This window comes from Girardinichthys multiradiatus, chromosome 19 (assembly GCF_021462225.1).
Source record: "Girardinichthys multiradiatus isolate DD_20200921_A chromosome 19, DD_fGirMul_XY1, whole genome shotgun sequence".
In the NCBI taxonomy this organism is placed as follows: Eukaryota; Metazoa; Chordata; class Actinopteri; order Cyprinodontiformes; family Goodeidae; genus Girardinichthys; species Girardinichthys multiradiatus.
Window position 1 is genome coordinate 13,065,238 of NC_061811.1, and position 17,564 is coordinate 13,082,801.

Here is a 17,564-nt window from a genome sequence, read left to right on the forward strand (position 1 = left end):
TAGTGTTTGATTGGGGAGAAAAAAGACGAACAGAAATACTTGAATTATGTGCAACATTTTCTCTAATCATCAGAGATGAGTTTGCACAGATTGTAGTTCTCAAAGCAACATAATAATGTGACAGATTGTTTTTGTAACGTGGTGAACGTCATGTTGTGGATTTATTGCTGTTAAAGCCGGGGCATGCATGTTAGGCTGGATGTTGTGATATGTTTTCCGTAAGCAGACTGTAGCACAAACACTGGACTAAATTTAAATAAAAACTTCTTATGTATTTTTCCAATAACAATGAAACAGGCTCTCCAATTGTCTTCCTTTAATAAAAAAAAAAAAATGTGTTTTCATGAGTAATAAAAACATTTACAGTTTGTGATCTAGTTGAGTTCATTTAGTGACATAGATCAGCTCATATAACAGAAAGGCTTCACTTTAAAATGAAACAATCCCTGGAATCGCCATGCTGTTGCATTACAGAGGTAAACATAACCACAGCGTTACTCAGATGAAATAAAGATTGGATTCCAGCATGTTTTCTTCTTTTTTTTTCCTTACATCATTTTTATTAAACAGCATAAACTCCTCAACAAACAGTGTAGGGAGCTGTGGCATCATGCACAGTACAGCTTCCAGGTTGGATTTTAGGATGTGCCCCGTCGTTTGCTCCCAGCAAACAAATCATCTCATCCTACCTCTTTTAGACACATGCTAAGTCCAGTTCACATTCTCAGTCTCTTCTTGGTTGCATACATTTATGGTCCTTGAGATTTATACCAACACTGTTGTTCTTGTTCCTCATTCAGTGAAAACAGGCAATAGTCATGTGAGGTACAGGCTTTTCAAAATGCTGTAATAATTAATAGGACAAACACAAGTAATGCTGATGTCAGTTAAGGTGAAGTGGTCTCTGATCGGTTCTGGTAAATGCTGTCAATGATTGCAAGGAGATGGGGAATTGCTTTTTCTTCTTGAGCAGGGCTAAAGCCGGGGCGAGGGTGGGGTGGGGGTGATCATTGAGGACGAATTGCATCCTGCCTGATTTAAACTCCATCTCCTCCAAGGCTTCTCTTCCCATGTCTCCTCTCCGCTGTATCCCTGAAGCTTAGCTGCACTTGCAGGACTTGACGACCATATTCGAGAGCTGCTCCACTTTTGGGGAGCGTCCCACGTAGTAGAGGATGGTGAGGGGCTCCAGGTCCTGAGGAACGCAGCAGGGTGAGGCGGAGGCTTCTGGGTTCAGGGTGTTGTAGAGGCTCAGCAGCTGTGGAAGGCAGAGCAGGAAGAGAGGAAGATCAGCAGTGATGTATTCAAACCCATTCTTTGGTTTGCAGTGCTTGTAAAAGTATTCACACCTCTTTTAGGTAAACAACTCTAAGTATTAATGGGATTTGTGTTTTAGACCAACATAACATAGTACTTTATTGTGAAGGGAATCAAAACTTTTACATAATTCTGTACAAATAAAAATCTGAAAAGGGAGCCATGCATTTGTATTCACTTTTTTTCCCTAAATTTGCAGAATCACCTTTTCCTAAGTTACAGCTGTAAGTCTTTCGAGGAATTTCTCTACCAGCTTTCAACATATTGAGACTGAAATTTGTCCATTGTTCTTTGGAGATTAGCTCAAGCCCAGTCAGACTTGAATAGGGAGTGTCTGAACATCAATTTATCCACCCCTTAAAGGTCGGTCTTCTGCAGGGTTTAGATGTGTCGCTCCTCCTATAAATGTTTCAGTGATTTAAATGTTTGAATTATGGCATTCTATCAAGTTCTACAGGAGCCTGGTAGTGGCGCTTACTTTAAATTAGTTGTGTTGAACTTAGGAAAGACCTAAATGGTGCAAGATACCAGGTCTGTTTTTGGACACCACTAATATAAACCACAGATGTCAAACTCCAGTCCTCAAAGGCCAGTGTCCTGTAACTTTTAGATGTCTCTGCTTCAACAAACCTGAATCAAATATTTGGGCCATTAGCAGGACTCTGGAGAACCTGACTGCATACTGGGGAGGTAATTCAGCCTTTTGATTCAGGTGAAACCCGCCCCTCGAGGACTGGATTTTGACATCTCTGAACCCTTCTGTTGTAGCCCTGACTGCACATTTAGGATCATTTTCCTGTTGGAAGCTGAACCTCCACCCCAATCTCAAGTCTGCACCCTCTATCAGGTTTTCTTCTAGTATTGCCCTGGTCCTAGCTCCATCCGCATCCCTGTCCCTGCTGAAAAAAAGCATCAAAACAGCATGATACTGCCACCGCCATATTATAAGCTAAACATGATTTTGGCAACATCTAGGTAAAAAGTAAAAGTGTGGTCTCATCTGATCAGAGCACGTTCTTCTACATGTTGTGCTAGGTACACTTCATGAAAACTATGTATCCCTACTTTGTGTTGGTCTATCAAATAAAATCCCCATAAAATCATTAAAGTTTGTGGTTTTAACAGAATGTGAACAAGGCGCTGTTAAAGTCATGTTTGTCTCACCGAGCTGTGGGTGGTGTCTGCACTACGAAGGTAGGGACAGGGCCCAGAACAGAAGTTTGCATAGTAGCCCTCAGGCTGGTGGATCCACCTCCAGCCCAAATCCTGACGGAAATTAATATATAGTGGTCGCACACAGCAGTTCTCCTCGTAATTGCTGCAGACAAGAGAAGACAGACAGGATTACGTTTGATTTCCAAATAAAGCCATTTTATAGTTGCACAGACATCCTCCCTGTGCCCTCAGTCAGAGAGGAGAGAGACCTTTAGAAATTCCTCTCTTAGGTGTGCCCTTATTTTCCCTCTTGGAGTCAGCCCAGGTGTCTTTGGTACTTGCATGTCAGCGTGATGGAGGAAGTGGAAAGCTGAGGAGACGGTGTGTAAGAGGAGGTAGCGTTTGCTGGTTCTGGGACACATCCCGACTTGCATCAGGTAGTACCTTTGTCATGCTTGTCTGGTTGATTAACAAGCTTATATTGTGAATTATGTGCCTATATTCATTTCTTCCCTGTCATGTTTAATAGAAATGACAGCTGATATTCCTATTTTTGTGGCTTTGGCAGTTCTACTTTTAACAATTTAGCCTCCTATCGGTAGAGAGTTTTTCAGCTGCTTCCTTTTTCAGCCACACCGATTACTTTACAAAATTTAACACAATGAACATTTGTGCAAGCAGCCCTTTACAATTTTCCAGACGAAGGAAATGGGCCTTACTTGAAGCAATAATTGGTGTCGAGTGCCCGTTTGCGCCTGCGGGAGGAGGAATGGACGTCGAGCCTGTGGGGAGGAATCATCATGAGGATGAGGTGAGGGTACAGCTGCTCTTTCTGCTTTTTTGCACGGCTCGGATCGTCATAGTCTCCTTCCATGCCTGCAGGAGAAAGTTACCAGATTTATAAAGATAGCTTTGGTTCAGCTGGAGGATAATCTGCAGGCACAGCTTCATTCATTCCTGACACATTATTTCATCCTTTCCCAGAGTTCCTTCACATTTTTCATGTGAAACATCCAGACTTTTCCAGACACAACATTCCAGATTCTTTAGTACTTTAAATTCATTTTAAAACATAAAACACTAAAGTTCACTTTTTATTTATTTTCTATGATGGAAGGCTTTGAATATCGAACCTGGAAAAACAGACTGGAAGGAAGGGGGGAAGACACATGGAAGGATGCAGGAAGGACACAAAGAACGAACAGAGAGAGGGGTAAGGCACAAGAAAGGAAAGATGAGAGGTAGGGTACATTAAAAGGAGGGAGGAAAGGGGAAAGGAAGAAGGAACACAAGGAAGATGGGACAAATGGTAAGAAAGAAGGAAGAAAGGAATGAGGGACACAAGGAAGCAATGAAAGCAGAAAAGAGGAATGAACATGAGACATGTGGAAGTAAGGAAGAACACAAGGGGGAAGGAATGGGCATAAAATAGGGAGGGAGGTAGGACACAAGGAGTAAAAGAAGTAAGGGCACAATTAAGAGAAAGAAGGAAAGGAAGGAAAGGTGCAAGGGAGTGATGAAGCAGGGAAATAAGGGAGGAGGGAGGAAGAAGAGAAAGGAAGAAAACAAAAGGGGCACAAGAAAGGAAGAAAAGATGGTTGGAAGAAATCAAGGAAGGACACAAGGAAAAAGAGATAAAAAAGAAGGGACAGAAGAAAAGACAACATTTAAACAACAAAGGGAACGCAGTCTGCAAATACAAATGTTTTTCCATACCCTTCGTTTATTTTGCCACGCTTATTCACACCTGGAAAACATTAAAACCTAACTCCATATTTTTCTAGACTTTCTAGACTGCATATAAACCCCAGCTTTCTGTATTTAACGCTGCTCCCTTCAACTTCCTTCCTTTCCCTCCATTCTGCCTGCGTCTGCTCATCCCATCTACCCCTGATAGCTAAAACAGTTGATATCTCGGGAGAGATGCTGGTAGATTTGCACGGCCCTCTTTAATTTGGGGCCAAATGTCTGCATCCCGTCACAGCCCATTCCTTGTGGTCAGGCTAGTCAGGAGTGTTCCCAGGAACAAGGGCCTGGGGGCCCCTGTGCTAAGTACGATACCAGATCATCTGTATTCCCATAGTCTGTCTGTCTTCCTTTAAAAAATGAAGTCCGTCATCTTCATGAGGATTACTGGATAAGGAACATCCTGATGAACGGACTACAAGTCACTTTTTTAAATCCCTACATGAGCTCAGTTCATATGTGAACTAAAAATCTCTAAACCTTAAGTCATTTACTGAAAGAATGAGCTAAATTGGGCCTTTAAAATAAACTGCTCATGAAATCTACAAATGAAAATAATCCAAAAACCCAGCCCAAATAGCTCTAATCATAATAAGCCACATTTTTCAACAGAGCAAAGATGTCTATCTTTAATATTAGACAAATTAAATGTAATTCAAACATACCGAATGATTATCTGGCTCCTGATCGGAAATAAAAATTGGCAGGGGCACCTTTTTGGTTTTGAGAGATCAAAAGCAGAGACAAACCCTGACCAAACACAGACTCTGCAACCACAGTCTGGCCAAGGAGACAGAACAACACGGGAAATCCTGGAAATCCAAAAAACCAAAGTGTCTGTACGCAGTGCACCCAAATCTAGATCGAAACTGAGATGCTTTTTAAATTTTTCTTTTGCATAAAAGAGGACGTCGTATGCCTGAAACCTTTTCTTCTCTGCAGCTTTTTTGTGCATGGAAAAAGTGTGCAGAGGTTAAAAATAGCAAACAATCTGCACCACAGAAACTCATTCCTGAGGGCATAAGACTGAAATGTTTGTTTGTAGTGACGTTGGTCCTTTCAACATTTATCTAAGTCAGTCAGTCAGTCAGTCAGTCGGTCATTTTCTACCGCTTATTTCATAGTGGGTCGCAGGGAAGCTGGTGCCTATCTCCAGCAGTCTATGGGCGAGAGGCGGGGTACACCCTGGACAGGTCACCAGTCCATCACAGGACTCACACAAACACACAATCAACCATGCACACACTCATTCATACACCCAAGGGCAATTTAGAGTGACCAAACCTAACAGGCATGTCTTTGGACTGTGGGAGGAAGCCGGAGTACCCGGTGAGAACCGCATGCACGGGGGAGAACGTGCAAACTCCATGCAGAAAGACCCCCGGCCGGGAATTGAACCCAGGACCTTCTTGCAAGGCAACAGTGCTACCAACTGTGCCACCGTGCAGCCTGTACATTTATCTAAATCAATATAAAAACCAACAGCAGAATCCCAAAAACTAGATCACAATGTCTTAAAGTTAAAGCACCAATCTGGACTCTATTTTGACTATTTTGCAATGAACCCCCTTGTTGTGACCGTTTGTCAAAAAACAATTAAACAGTGATACTTTTGACTTTTTCTAATCTTTTAGTAGTAGTGCATTATTTATGACCCCTTTTTTGATTCAATCTTTCCATTTGTCACACTACAATCCCAAACTTCAATGCACTTTATTTGGCTTTTGTGCAACAGATCAACTCACAGTGGTGTAAAATTGTAACGAGGACAAAAAAAAAATCCAAATCCTGTTTCAAGTCTTTTAATTAGGAAAATTTGTTATGAACTGAGATGCTTGTTATAAAATGTTTGAAAACTGTTGGCATTAAATCGAACCACTTCAACCACAACATTCCTTTTGAATGGATTATAAAGAAAATCTGCTTCATTTCATGAGTTGTCGAAGTACTGTTGGTGTGTTTGGTTTCTTTTAATTTTTGTAATGACGCACACTTGCTCCACACACACACTGATATATTCAGAGTGTTTGTTTATGTTAATTGTAAAGATTATGGATTACAGCTAATGAAAAGTAAGATTCTGGCTGTTAAGGAAGCCCAGATCAATTTATCAGCAGCCTTTCATAGGTTTGCTGCCCTATTCACTCAAGGCTGCTGTTATTTTGTGCTTGCACGGCTTTTTCTACCACACTTTGTCCTTCCACTGAACCTTCCATTAACTTGCATCAATACAACACTCTGTGAACAGGCAGTTGCTTTAGCAGTGATCTTCTGTGACTAATCCTCCTTGTGGAGGGTGTCAATGACTGCTGGACAGTTGTAGCATCAACAGTCTTCCCTAATGTTGTCTAGGCCATAACAGGCCATTTTTGTATTTTTGTATATGGGATTTTCGGTTTTCATTAGCTTCGAGCCATAAGGATCTAAATGAACAGAAATAAATACTTGTAATGTATCAATCGGTGCATAATGATGCTATATAGTATATGAATTTCACTTGTTTAGTTGAATTATTTAAGTTAATTAACTTTTCAATGATATTCTAATATATTAAGATGAACCTGCATCTGACTCTGTCAAGCTGCTTTCAGCTTTTATAAAATCAAATACAGCTGAAGGCATCAGTGCAATAACATGCTCTAAACCCTGTTAGTTTGTCACATCAAAATTGTATCCAAAAGAAGTCTCACCTTTGAATTTGACTTCCAGCACTTCATTCGTGTTTTCAATGATTTCACCATTAGGCCTGAAAGTGTGGCAAGGACAGTGCACGCTGATCTCCAGGCCAAGATTGGTCTCTGAGGGAACATTAAGAACGGAAAGATCTAAGAAGATGACATGTTTCCCGAGGCAATTATCCTTAATCTCTTAATAAAACTGTTATCTTTCTGACAGGGTGTGTAAAAGCAAGGTGTGAAGAGAGGAAGATCTGAGGTTTTCAACTCACGTCTGTACATCAGCCATTCCCTCACTGTCTCTGTCACATCAAAGGAGACCCACTCAGGGGGGCCTTTGGTCAGGACGTTCTTGCCCCCAATGTAGCGCTGTTTGACTTTCAGGTCGTCCTTCTGGAGGATCTGTGAAGAAAGCTGAAAATGTGACCCTGCTGCATGAACTTTGTTTTTATACACACATACATGCGGAACCAAGGCTATCTGTCTGAGCCAGACTCTCCAGGATGCCTCAGGCCAAAACATACTCTTTGTGGAAACAAATGACTCCCTGTGCTGAAACCCTTGTTTTGCAAGTTAATGCCTGCGTTGTTACCCTGCTGCCAATGAGAAACTGGCCATCCTACTCGTCAGCAGATTAAATCCAGTGTCACACAGTTAAAAAATAAATATCTCTCAGGGCATTTCTACTGAACAAAAACTGACAATGAAGGAATTCATATCTGTACCAGTACCAGGTGTTTATCTGTGGTGAAAAATATGTTTGGGCGGTGTGTATGAGCGCTTGGCCCCGACAGCAAGGGCTGTGGATAACTAGGTTCCTGAACATTGTCAGCATCTAATCTCCCTTCCTATGGGACCGAGGGGCCGCTGCACCGCCATCATCAGCCATCTGCCAATCAGATCTAGCCTAAAAAGTGTGGGGGTGGTTGAATGGCTCCATTTTCTCCCACCAGTGGGTGACCCTGCCTCTATCTCTACCCAGGCCCTTGGAAAATAATCTCGAGGACCTGACAGTCAGCATTCAATCACTGGCCTGAGCTTTGCTTCTGAGACGGTATGTAGTCCAGAGACGCTTGTCTTTCTGGCAGGAAGTGTTGGAACCTGATCATTACTCTGACTCTCATACAGGAGATTAATGAGGAGGCAGAAAAACATATATAAGCATGCCACTCCCTGTACAGACATCAACCATATGGATGTTTCAACAGACTTCAGAGATTTTCATAAACATGAAACACAGAGGTAGATATAAAAACTTCCTTGATCTAGCATGTATGGACAACTGCTCTGAGACTAAAAGCTTGAAGAGAAGAAATCACAGAATGTTAATGTGGTTGCAGAAGGTTTTAAAATGTGTCCTGATGTGGAATCCATTGGAATATAGGCACGTGGAATAATGATCAGCACGTGAAGAGGAAAAAGGGAGTCAGACTCCCCAAAAATAAATGTTTTCCCTCTGACCAACAAGCGACTTTGGAGAGAAACGGAGCATATTCCCCACCCCCTCACCCCCACCTGTGTTCTGCTAACTGAGGAAAGTTCTGAGAGGTAAGTTCACGCACCTGGTAGAGCTCAATCCTCTGCTCGTTTTTCTTGGCACTGGGGTTGGGGATCCGCAGGGCTCGGAACTCAGCCCGGAACAGGTTGGTGGCATTCTTCTCCACGATCGACACGTTGAAGGGGAAAACCTTGGAGGTGATACCCTTAGGGCAGTAGGAGAGGTCATCTGCAGGTAAAAAAGAAAATTGTAACTCATCAGTTCTTTGAATAAAGCAAATAACATACTTTGGACTCATAAAACGTAAAAGTATTGAACGTATGAAATGTATTGTTAATGACCCTTCCACTGCACTTCTGACATAGAAACAAAGCCAGTCTCTCTGTCAGAAACACCTTTTACTCCAGGATTATGAAACATTTAGATTTATGGATTTAGGGAAAGAAACAACCAAAAGATGATGAGGACACAACACAGTTCATGCCACGTCTAGGTCAGATAGCTTGGGCAGGGAGTAACCAGCCAGACCACTGAGGTGACTGCAGCTGTTATTTGTGAGCAAATGTTTATGTAATGATAATAATATGTTTAAAATGTTTTCTTTACAGCATTTTTTCTTTTTTATATTTCCTCTGTCAGCACAAATGTCTGGTAATGTAAAAAAGTCTAGTTAAATCCCTAACTGTTCTCTTCATATGATCCTCCTGTCTGCTTAGCCACAACAATTACCATTCGTTGCAATTGTTTTTCTCTGTGTCTGAGCCAAATGAAGGAGAGAGCGTTTCATTGCAGTGGCAGTCTGCAGTCTGATTATATATCAGTACTTGTTTTTGTAATTACTCATGACTTAAACATGTTTGACTGATTATGTGGAGAAAAGTGAAAGTTGAACAACTACTGCACAGCTCACTAATATAAAGTAGGCAATTTCAGTGACACAGTTGTTGGAAGAAAGGTGCTGTTGCATTTCTATGCAACAGCACAACAACCCGCCAAAATTTAAGGGTGCCGGTTTGTTAGGTCTCCAAGTTACCGCTTACGCAGCATTTCTTATGACGTTTTTCTTCTCACTGGATAAATCATCATATAAATCTTTACTGTATGAACTCAAATTTGAGCTTATGACTTTGCTATCAATACTTTTCTCTTTTGTTGGACCTTGTGTTATCCAATAATGCCTAAGTTCTGCTTTCCAAATGTAGCGTCATCACTCTTCTGCAACTTTTGGCTGCCTTCTGAGCTGCCTTGTGCTCACTTATTTTCTTTCACGCTTTTTTACATATTACTTGATTTTGGTCATGGAAATAAGTATAACGATTGTGAACTGCAACCCTGAACACACAACCGTAAAAAAAAAGTTGTGGAAAAAAAACTTTATATAGGCTTTTTAATGCAGACTGTTATTGATATGTGATCCTAACATCGTAAAGCAGTTTGCAGAAAATAGTCATATACTTTTAAATATTCCAACCATCTGCTTCTGCTTTGTGCAGTAAGAGTTAGCAACAAGTTAAAGTCGTGAAATGAGAACCAAATGGCCAATGTGGTAGTTGAGAAGGCAACAGAGGGACAGCATCTTTCTACTCCTCCTACCAGCACTTCAACACAACAGGTGCTTTGAAGCCTCAAACAGAAGCCAAAACTGTTCTGACCTCAGAGATTTAGCCAGAAACATGCATCTGCAAATGCTGGACAGAGCAATACTAGAACAACCGCTGAGGATGGAGATTTCAGGCCACAGAAGGCCCTCTTATCTACACAGACAAAATCAAGAAAGAGTGGCTGCTATCTGAAAAGCTTCCTGTTATACTGACGTCATTTTTTATTCCATTAAATCACGCAGGAGTTTATTATTTTAACAGGCAAAGCACATGGAGTGTTGAGCAAAACAAGCACATAGCAAACTTTTTATGAGGCAAGTGGAAACAGTCATTTACAGCCAAGCTTTGGCTAATTTATTACCTCAAGCTTAAGCTTTATTACCGTGCCTCGTATTATGCTGGTGGTTGAAAGGCGCAATGCACCTTTAGCTGATTTGCACCTCGAGCAGTTTCAGGACGAATGGAAACTCAGAAGCTGTTTCTGTGTCATGCAAAAGGAACTTGCAAATCTCCAAGTGTCTGTACTTCATTTGACCCATAATCCTATTTCAGTGTCCTCCTAGTCATTATGTGGTGTTTCCATACAGTTTTGTTTCTCAACTTTCCCTATTTATAGACAACCTTTTCCGTGTCTATCCCGAGCCAGATATCTCTCCAATGTTTTCCAGACAATCCATGAGGAGGAATCCTCAGTAGCTTTTTCCTTCTCTCACTCATGTCCCCATTTCTTCCTCCCTTCCTCCATCTCTGCCTCCCCCACAGAAGGTGGAAAGCCCCATTTTGAGGGGAGATTTGAAATTCTAATCAAGTCTTTGATTTCCTTTTGGATTACCTCATTTTTCCCATTGCAAAGCTTTTAGGATTTCAAGTTACGACATATTTTTGTCAGGGGTCTGAAAGGTAATTTGTTCCATCTTGGTGAGTGGAGGGAATTGTTTGTGCAATTATTATGAGATCAATTCACTAATTTCTTTACTATTATTTTATTTTTTTGCCAGGTTGAAAATTCTCAAATAGAGCGACAGGAAGCTGAGCCTGGAAACCGTGTGAGCCTGCACAGATTTATATCAATAAGCTTCTTCTGGGTCTAATTTTCTGGCTAAATCTACTGTCAGAAATTAAAACCAGAGAGAGACTTATTTTAAGTAAACAAGTTAGATCTACTGCTGTCTCAAAGACATTGCTGAATATTTACTGCTGGATCAACTTTTAGTTTTCTGATTTTATCCCACAGTTTTTATTCACATGTCCAGCACTTTGGTTTTCTTATGGTATGTTAAAGCGTTTTGTAGGTTAAGTTTTGATTGATTGGGTGATTAATTGATGTGATTAAAGTTTATTGTTATTTCATTTTCTTTTACGATTTAATGAAAGTATTCTCATTGGTTCCTTGATGCTTTTATGACAGTGCCTTGCAAAAGTATTCATACCCCTTAAACTGGCTAATATTTCATCATTTTGCAACCACAAACTTCAATATATTACATTGGACTTTTTATATGGTATTAAACTTCTAGTTGAATATATTTAGATGGGCACACTGGCCTGCACACTGCTTTGAGCAACAGAAAAGTAAAACTTAGCATATCATCCTGAACACACCATGAACAAAACATGATGGTGGCACCTTCCTGCCATTTTTCTTAAATTGCTTCCACATTCATATGAAGCGTATGAAGCATTGATTCATTTACTGATTTTGTTTTTTATGCGTAGATTTATTTGATTAATTCACACAAATTTGGGCATTTGATGAATGGATCAAAGTAAATGCATATCCAGTTATGTATTTACAAGTTTTAGTTGTTAGGGAGCAATATCTGTGATTTTTTAGATCATAGATATTCAGGATTTGTCACATTACAACCAAAATCTCAATATGTTTTACTGTGATTTTGTGGCATTGAGGTTTTTGGCAACTATGCAAAACGGTATGTGTAGCAGTGGACATCAGCCTGAAATCACCATTCCCATGATGTAACATGGTGGAGGCAGCATCATGCTGTGGGAATACTTTACTTTAGTATTAACAGGGAAGCTGGTCGGAGTTGACGGGAAAAAGGTATGAAGAAAAACTTTTGAAGAATGCCAAAACTTGTGTCCGTCGCCCAGGTTCACCTTCCAGGAGAACAACAACCAAATAGATTCAACCTCAAACTTCAATGTATTTTGCACATCCCTGTGGCAGCATTATGCTGCCGGGATGCTTTTCCTTAGAAGGAGCAGCGAAGCTGCTTAGAGCTGATAGGAAGATGAATGGAGCTAAATCCAGAGCAATCCTGGAATAAAACACATGTAAAAGCCTGAGTCTGCTACAGAGAGACTTTCCTGCAAGATAAGGACCCTAAATATACAGCAAGAGCTACAAAGGAATGCTTTAGATCAAAGCATATTCATGTTTTACAACATTCCGGTTAAAGTCCAAACCTAAAGCCAATTTAGAATATCTGGCAGAACTTGAAAAAAGATGTTCACTAATGCTTAGCATCCAATCTGACTAAACCTGAGAAGCTGTTTGAGAAAAACCCCAAATTGCACACCCAGTTAAAATCTTGATAAAAAAACATTGAGGTTTGTGGCTGTAATCTAACAAAATGAGGGATCTGAATACATGTGCATGGTACTGTATACGGTCAGGACTTAAAAATAAAAAATTTATGCTGAGCTGCTTTATCAGAATCAAGGCTGCACAGACAAGTTTTTTGTGAACTCTTAAATCTTTTATGCCACGCCTCGACCCCATCAGTCACACCTCACCCTCCAAATGAATGCTCACCTGCTGGGAGTGCAGGCGCTTCCTGATATTCGCTATTAGGAATCACCTCTTTTTACCCTTTTGCCCGTAGAATGCTCTGTGATGTCAGTCTCTCCAGAGCTTTTGGGGAGGTAAACAAAGGAAATAGTAATCATAAGTCTGCAGGTGCAAGCCAGCTGCTGTGGTGTCTAGAATCTCATAAAGCATAGCAGCAATTTCTTTGGAAATGTATTTAAGTTTAACTTGAGCTCTTTTATCCATTCAAATTCCGACATCTTGAATCTTCATCTGTTTGCATTAGGTTCTGCTGAAAAGGTTTCATTTTCTCTCACAAATAAATAAAGTTTTTAAGATAAAGCAATCAAACTTTTCTTCATGAAGAGGTTCTTATTTCTACACTCCATTCATTAGATACTGACTGCTGCAGATGAGATAATGTGACGGACTTCTGCGCTAGGAAAAACAACTTTTCCCCCTGCTCGATTAAACATGAGGAAGCAAAATTGTGAACCTGTGGGAGTTGGTTGGAGAGATGCTGTTTCCCTGGGAGCAAGCCAGATAACTCTGTCTCTGTTTGTTCAGATGACATCACCTTTTTACTATCCCATATATCAGATACCCCTGCTGTCCTCAGCGCAAGTCCTCATATTTTCTACGGGCCTCAACACTGAGTCAGTGATTGGCTTGAAATTCCACTGAAGCTGCATGATCCAATTTGCAAGGCATGGTCGAGTCGGTATCCTGCCACAGGTCGTGCTTTAGCTTGGCTGTCTCCTTTCCTTCAGCAGTGCGCGCTGACTTCTGACAGCTCTGAACCGCTGCCATGTCTGAATTCTGCTTCTTCTGTGGACTCATAGATGGCAGAATGCGTTGATTTCCACTGGTAGTAGTGTCTGGAGCAAGTGGTGCATTAACGTCTGGGAGAAAGTTTCTGTTTAACTTCTTAACTGTGCTTGAATTTGTTTTTTCTTTTTTTGTTTTAAAGTAATACTTGACCACGTTCCCAAACACTCCCAGCATCCAAAAGCGGTGCATGTAAAAGTCATTATATCCAGCTAGAAAATGAACTACACTGTAAAATTATCAAGGTGACAGACATTATATTGTGCTGTGTGACGAGCTCCCCCTGAAATTACATAATGGGAAGGGGAAAGAAAAGTTTTAATTAATGTGTTTTTGGCTGCTCTGATGATCTGAGTAATATCTTCCATGGACTATAAGCTGGGTAAAAGTGTTGCCAGTTGTAAATCAGGTTCACATCTTCTATTATCACCTAGAGTATATGGCCCAATACAGTATGATGTGTCCTGGGCACCAGGCCATCTCAGATCCCGCTCCTTAGGCCTCTGTTTGTTTTGGGAGCTCCAGCTACCTCTGACCAGCGGATAAACCCCGAGCTGTGTATTTTGATTGTCAGAAGCACTTTGCAGGACCCGTGAAATGGATTTGTTTCAGGACTTGTGCTGCGGCTCTGCTCAGTGTCGCAACGCAGCATAAACACCTGTTGATTTCAGAAGGGTATAACACCCCCACACTGTGCGACCTCTGACCGTGAATGGGCACAAATCCAAACGGCACCTCTCCGGAAAGTCGGCCTCTCACCAAGCTTCTGCTACTGATTTATGGAACAATCAATGGGCCATAGTTTATACAGGAAATACCAATATGGATGAACAAGGGAATTAGATCATAACACAGAGGTACTCAAAAGGAATAGAGTGGGGGGAAACAGAGGTGAACAGCAGTGGATGAAAAATTCCGGGGCCAGAAAAATGGAAATGAAGTATTACAGTTGGCAATAAATAGAATATTTAACAGCCTGAGAAATTTCCTCACTTAGGAATGTGTCAGACATAAGCTGGAGTTCCCAGGGCTTTGGTGTGAGGTAAACGTGGAATGGTGCTCATTCCTATTAGACTGTTTACTTTTTCTCTCGCCTTTGCACGACGCTCTTCTGATCTACGGAGCATCTGTGTGTAAAACTGCTCAGGTCCTGTAATAAACTTTGTTTATTTTCCTTAAGCTGCTTCCACGGCTAATAAGAAGTGTATGACACACAGATTACTGATTATTATTCTTTTTGTTTTACTTTAATCCCAGAATTTTCAAGAAGGTTGGCCATCCGATGAATAGGAAACACAATTAAATGAAATTCCAATTACACATTTACAACTTTGTTTTTAGGTGATAAAACCTGGAATCTAAAATGTTATATCTTTTTCACATCTTGTCACATTACAGCAACAATTTACAATGTATTTTACTGGAATTTATACAATTCTAGCTGTACAAAAACCTGTTGCCCTACATGGAAAACACTATGCAGGAGGACAATTCAACACTGCACATCATCCTAAACCCACAATCCCCACATGATGGAGGCAGCATCAGGCTGTGGGGATACTTTTTTCAGGAGGATGCTGGTTAGAGCTAATGAGAAGATAGACAGGAAATTCCTAGAAGACAATAAAACCCCGTGTGGTGTGCTATGTTTCACCTTTCTTTACTCTGATACCCATAAATGAAATCTGTTGCCACCAATTGCCTTCAGAAATTGCCAAATTGGTAGATAGAGTCCACAAATGTAGAATTTTATTTCTGTGGCCACCTTGCTTTTCTGTAAGACCTCAGGGATTTGCTAGAGAACTTTAACATGATTGGAGAATCTGTTGACAGAACAACTGTTCCCATATGCAGGTTCCCATAAGACATGTGGGGGACACAGCAAACACATAGGGGAAGGCAATCTGGTCAGATAAGCCCAAAAAAACGTTTTGGCCAGCATGAAAAATGATATGCATGGCTTAAAACGAATGCTGCTATCACAGTAAACACTCTACCAACATGGTGAAACATGGTGATGGCAGCATCATTCTGTGGGAATGTTTTTTTCGGCAAGGAGAGGGAAGCTGGTCAGAGTTGATGGGAAGATAGATGGAGCTAAATACTGGAGAATCGTGGAAGACAACCTGAAGGCAGCAACAGACCTAAGCCTTGGGTGGAGGTTCCCCTTTCAGCAGGACGATGACCCTAAACATGCAGTCAAAATAGTTCAGATCAGCATATTCATGTGTTTGAATGGCCTAGCCAAAGTCTAGACTTAAATCAAATTCTACAAAGTATTGACCAAGAGAGACTGAATGCAACTGCAAGTCACACTTTTCAGATTATTATTTATAAAAAGTTTTGAAAACTATGTATTATTTTGTTTCCACTTTGCAATCAAACTCTACTTTTTTTTAGTACATTTAGGTTTATGCTTGTAAAGGGACAAATCGTGGATATAATAAGTGCTTAAATGATTTATTATGTCAATAATTTGACCACCTGGTGAATGGAAAACGCACAATAAAATTGTCTTTACAAGTGCTGACTGGTAGATTGAAAACCTGACAGATTGAAAATTGAAACTCACTGTGTTCTGGTGAACCATTGATCATGTTGATCTTGTAAATCTCTTTGGCGTAGTACTCAGTCTCTGTGTTATCCTGTCCGCAACTGTGCTGCCGGTCCTTTCCCAGCTCTTCTATGAGCTCCCTGGTGCTGTTATAAAGGGCCAGGACCTGAAACGGTACCTGGCTCGGACCTGTCGTCTGAGGCGGACTTGTCATCCGGAGTTTGCTGAGTATCTGTCCCCGGACCGCCTCCACTCTCTTTTTCTTTATGTGGTCGATGTCCACGGTGGTGCAAGTGGATAGCGAAAAAGTCACTGTGACACAGTTTGAGAGGAGGAAAAACAGTTTGCCCAGATTCATATTTCAGAGTTCACTCACAGCCGCAGCTTGTCAAGTAAAAGAATAGAAAAATATCAAGCCAAACTAAACCGATTTCAACAGATTTCCTTTTCTATTTTCATTCAGGTCGTGAGTGAATTATGTTCCTGGAGGAATCCCATTTTCTCAAGTGCTATGTCATCTTTGCAAAGTGCGCATTTGCTTGGGTGCAAATCCGTGCCATTTTAGAATATAACCACAGCTCTTTATCAAAACTGTTAATTACACTCTTCATCCCCCCTGGTCCCATTCAGGTAGTTCTTTCTTCTCTTTGATATTGTTTCAGATGGAACCTGTCTCTGCGCCCTGGTTCGGTTTCTCCATACCACTGGACTCTTCATCCACTTCTGCGCATCTGTTATATCCCTGCAATCCTACCTCAAACTCACTCAGGCTTCTCGCTTCTCTCACTCATACTTTATAGTCAAAGGCGGTGACGTTTCTGAAGGAGGGGCAATAACTTCTAGACCGTGTTCGGACAATGAGTTCTCTCCTATTAAGAAATGTGCTGAAAAATATATATTTTTGATCTGTTTTTGAGTTTGGTCTCCAAAACCTTTGATAAAAATCATTTGAATGCGTTGAGGAAGTTTGTGGTCTCTGTTTTCTGCAAACAACACGCTTATTTTTTTTAGAATGGGTTCCGTTTTGTTTTATGCATTTGCTAGTTTATTAACAGAACATGTTTAAAATAACATATTTAAGTTATTGAACAACATTGACAACTTCCGCTGTGTGTTTTAGATTGGTGCATTGCTGCATAGTGCTACCGTTTACTTGATCTGTGCCAAAAAATACATGCGCGACACTGACATCTCGCGGACAAAGTCAGAAACTGCATGAATAATTTGAGATGTGGAAGAAAAACTACTTTTTTGCATTTGAACAGCCGACGTTGGCGCCCAATACACGAAGTATATATACACAAAAGGACATTTTATCTTATTAAGTTGCAGATATGAGAGAGAAAGGAGATATATTATTATTATATATTATTATTATTATTATATTATTATTAAATATATTATTTAATTTCTCTTTAGA

At 40.7% G+C, this 17,564-nt stretch overlaps 1 protein-coding gene across 1 annotated transcript; it reads right to left on the bottom strand.

Moving 5' to 3' along the window:
* Window positions 1-301: 301 nt before the first annotated feature.
* On the bottom strand, window positions 302-16,922 carry tgfb3 (transforming growth factor, beta 3). The gene is made up of 7 exons (XM_047345124.1): window positions 16,163-16,922; window positions 8,456-8,619; window positions 7,166-7,295; window positions 6,909-7,016; window positions 3,192-3,348; window positions 2,482-2,635; window positions 302-1,258 (listed from the first exon to the last, which is right to left on the bottom strand). Exons 1-7 carry the CDS (start codon window positions 16,500-16,502, stop codon window positions 1,100-1,102), a joined length of 1,212 nt encoding a protein of 403 aa, XP_047201080.1. The 5' UTR covers window positions 16,503-16,922; the 3' UTR covers window positions 302-1,099.
* Window positions 16,923-17,564: the final 642 nt, after the last annotated feature.

Bases quoted from the DNA above. Each gene is read 5' to 3' on its own strand.
- tgfb3 (XM_047345124.1), bottom strand. From the start codon at position 16,502: ATGAATCTGGGCAAACTGTTTTTCCTCCTCTCAAACTGTGTCACAGTG. The intron at 7,017-7,165 runs GTGAGTTGAAAA...ATGTTCCCTCAG, and splicing joins GGAATGGCTGATGTACAGAC to AGACCAATCTTGGCCTGGAG. The intron at 3,349-6,908 runs GTGAGACTTCTT...TTTCTCCTGCAG, and splicing joins GCTGGAAGTCAAATTCAAAG to GCATGGAAGGAGACTATGAC.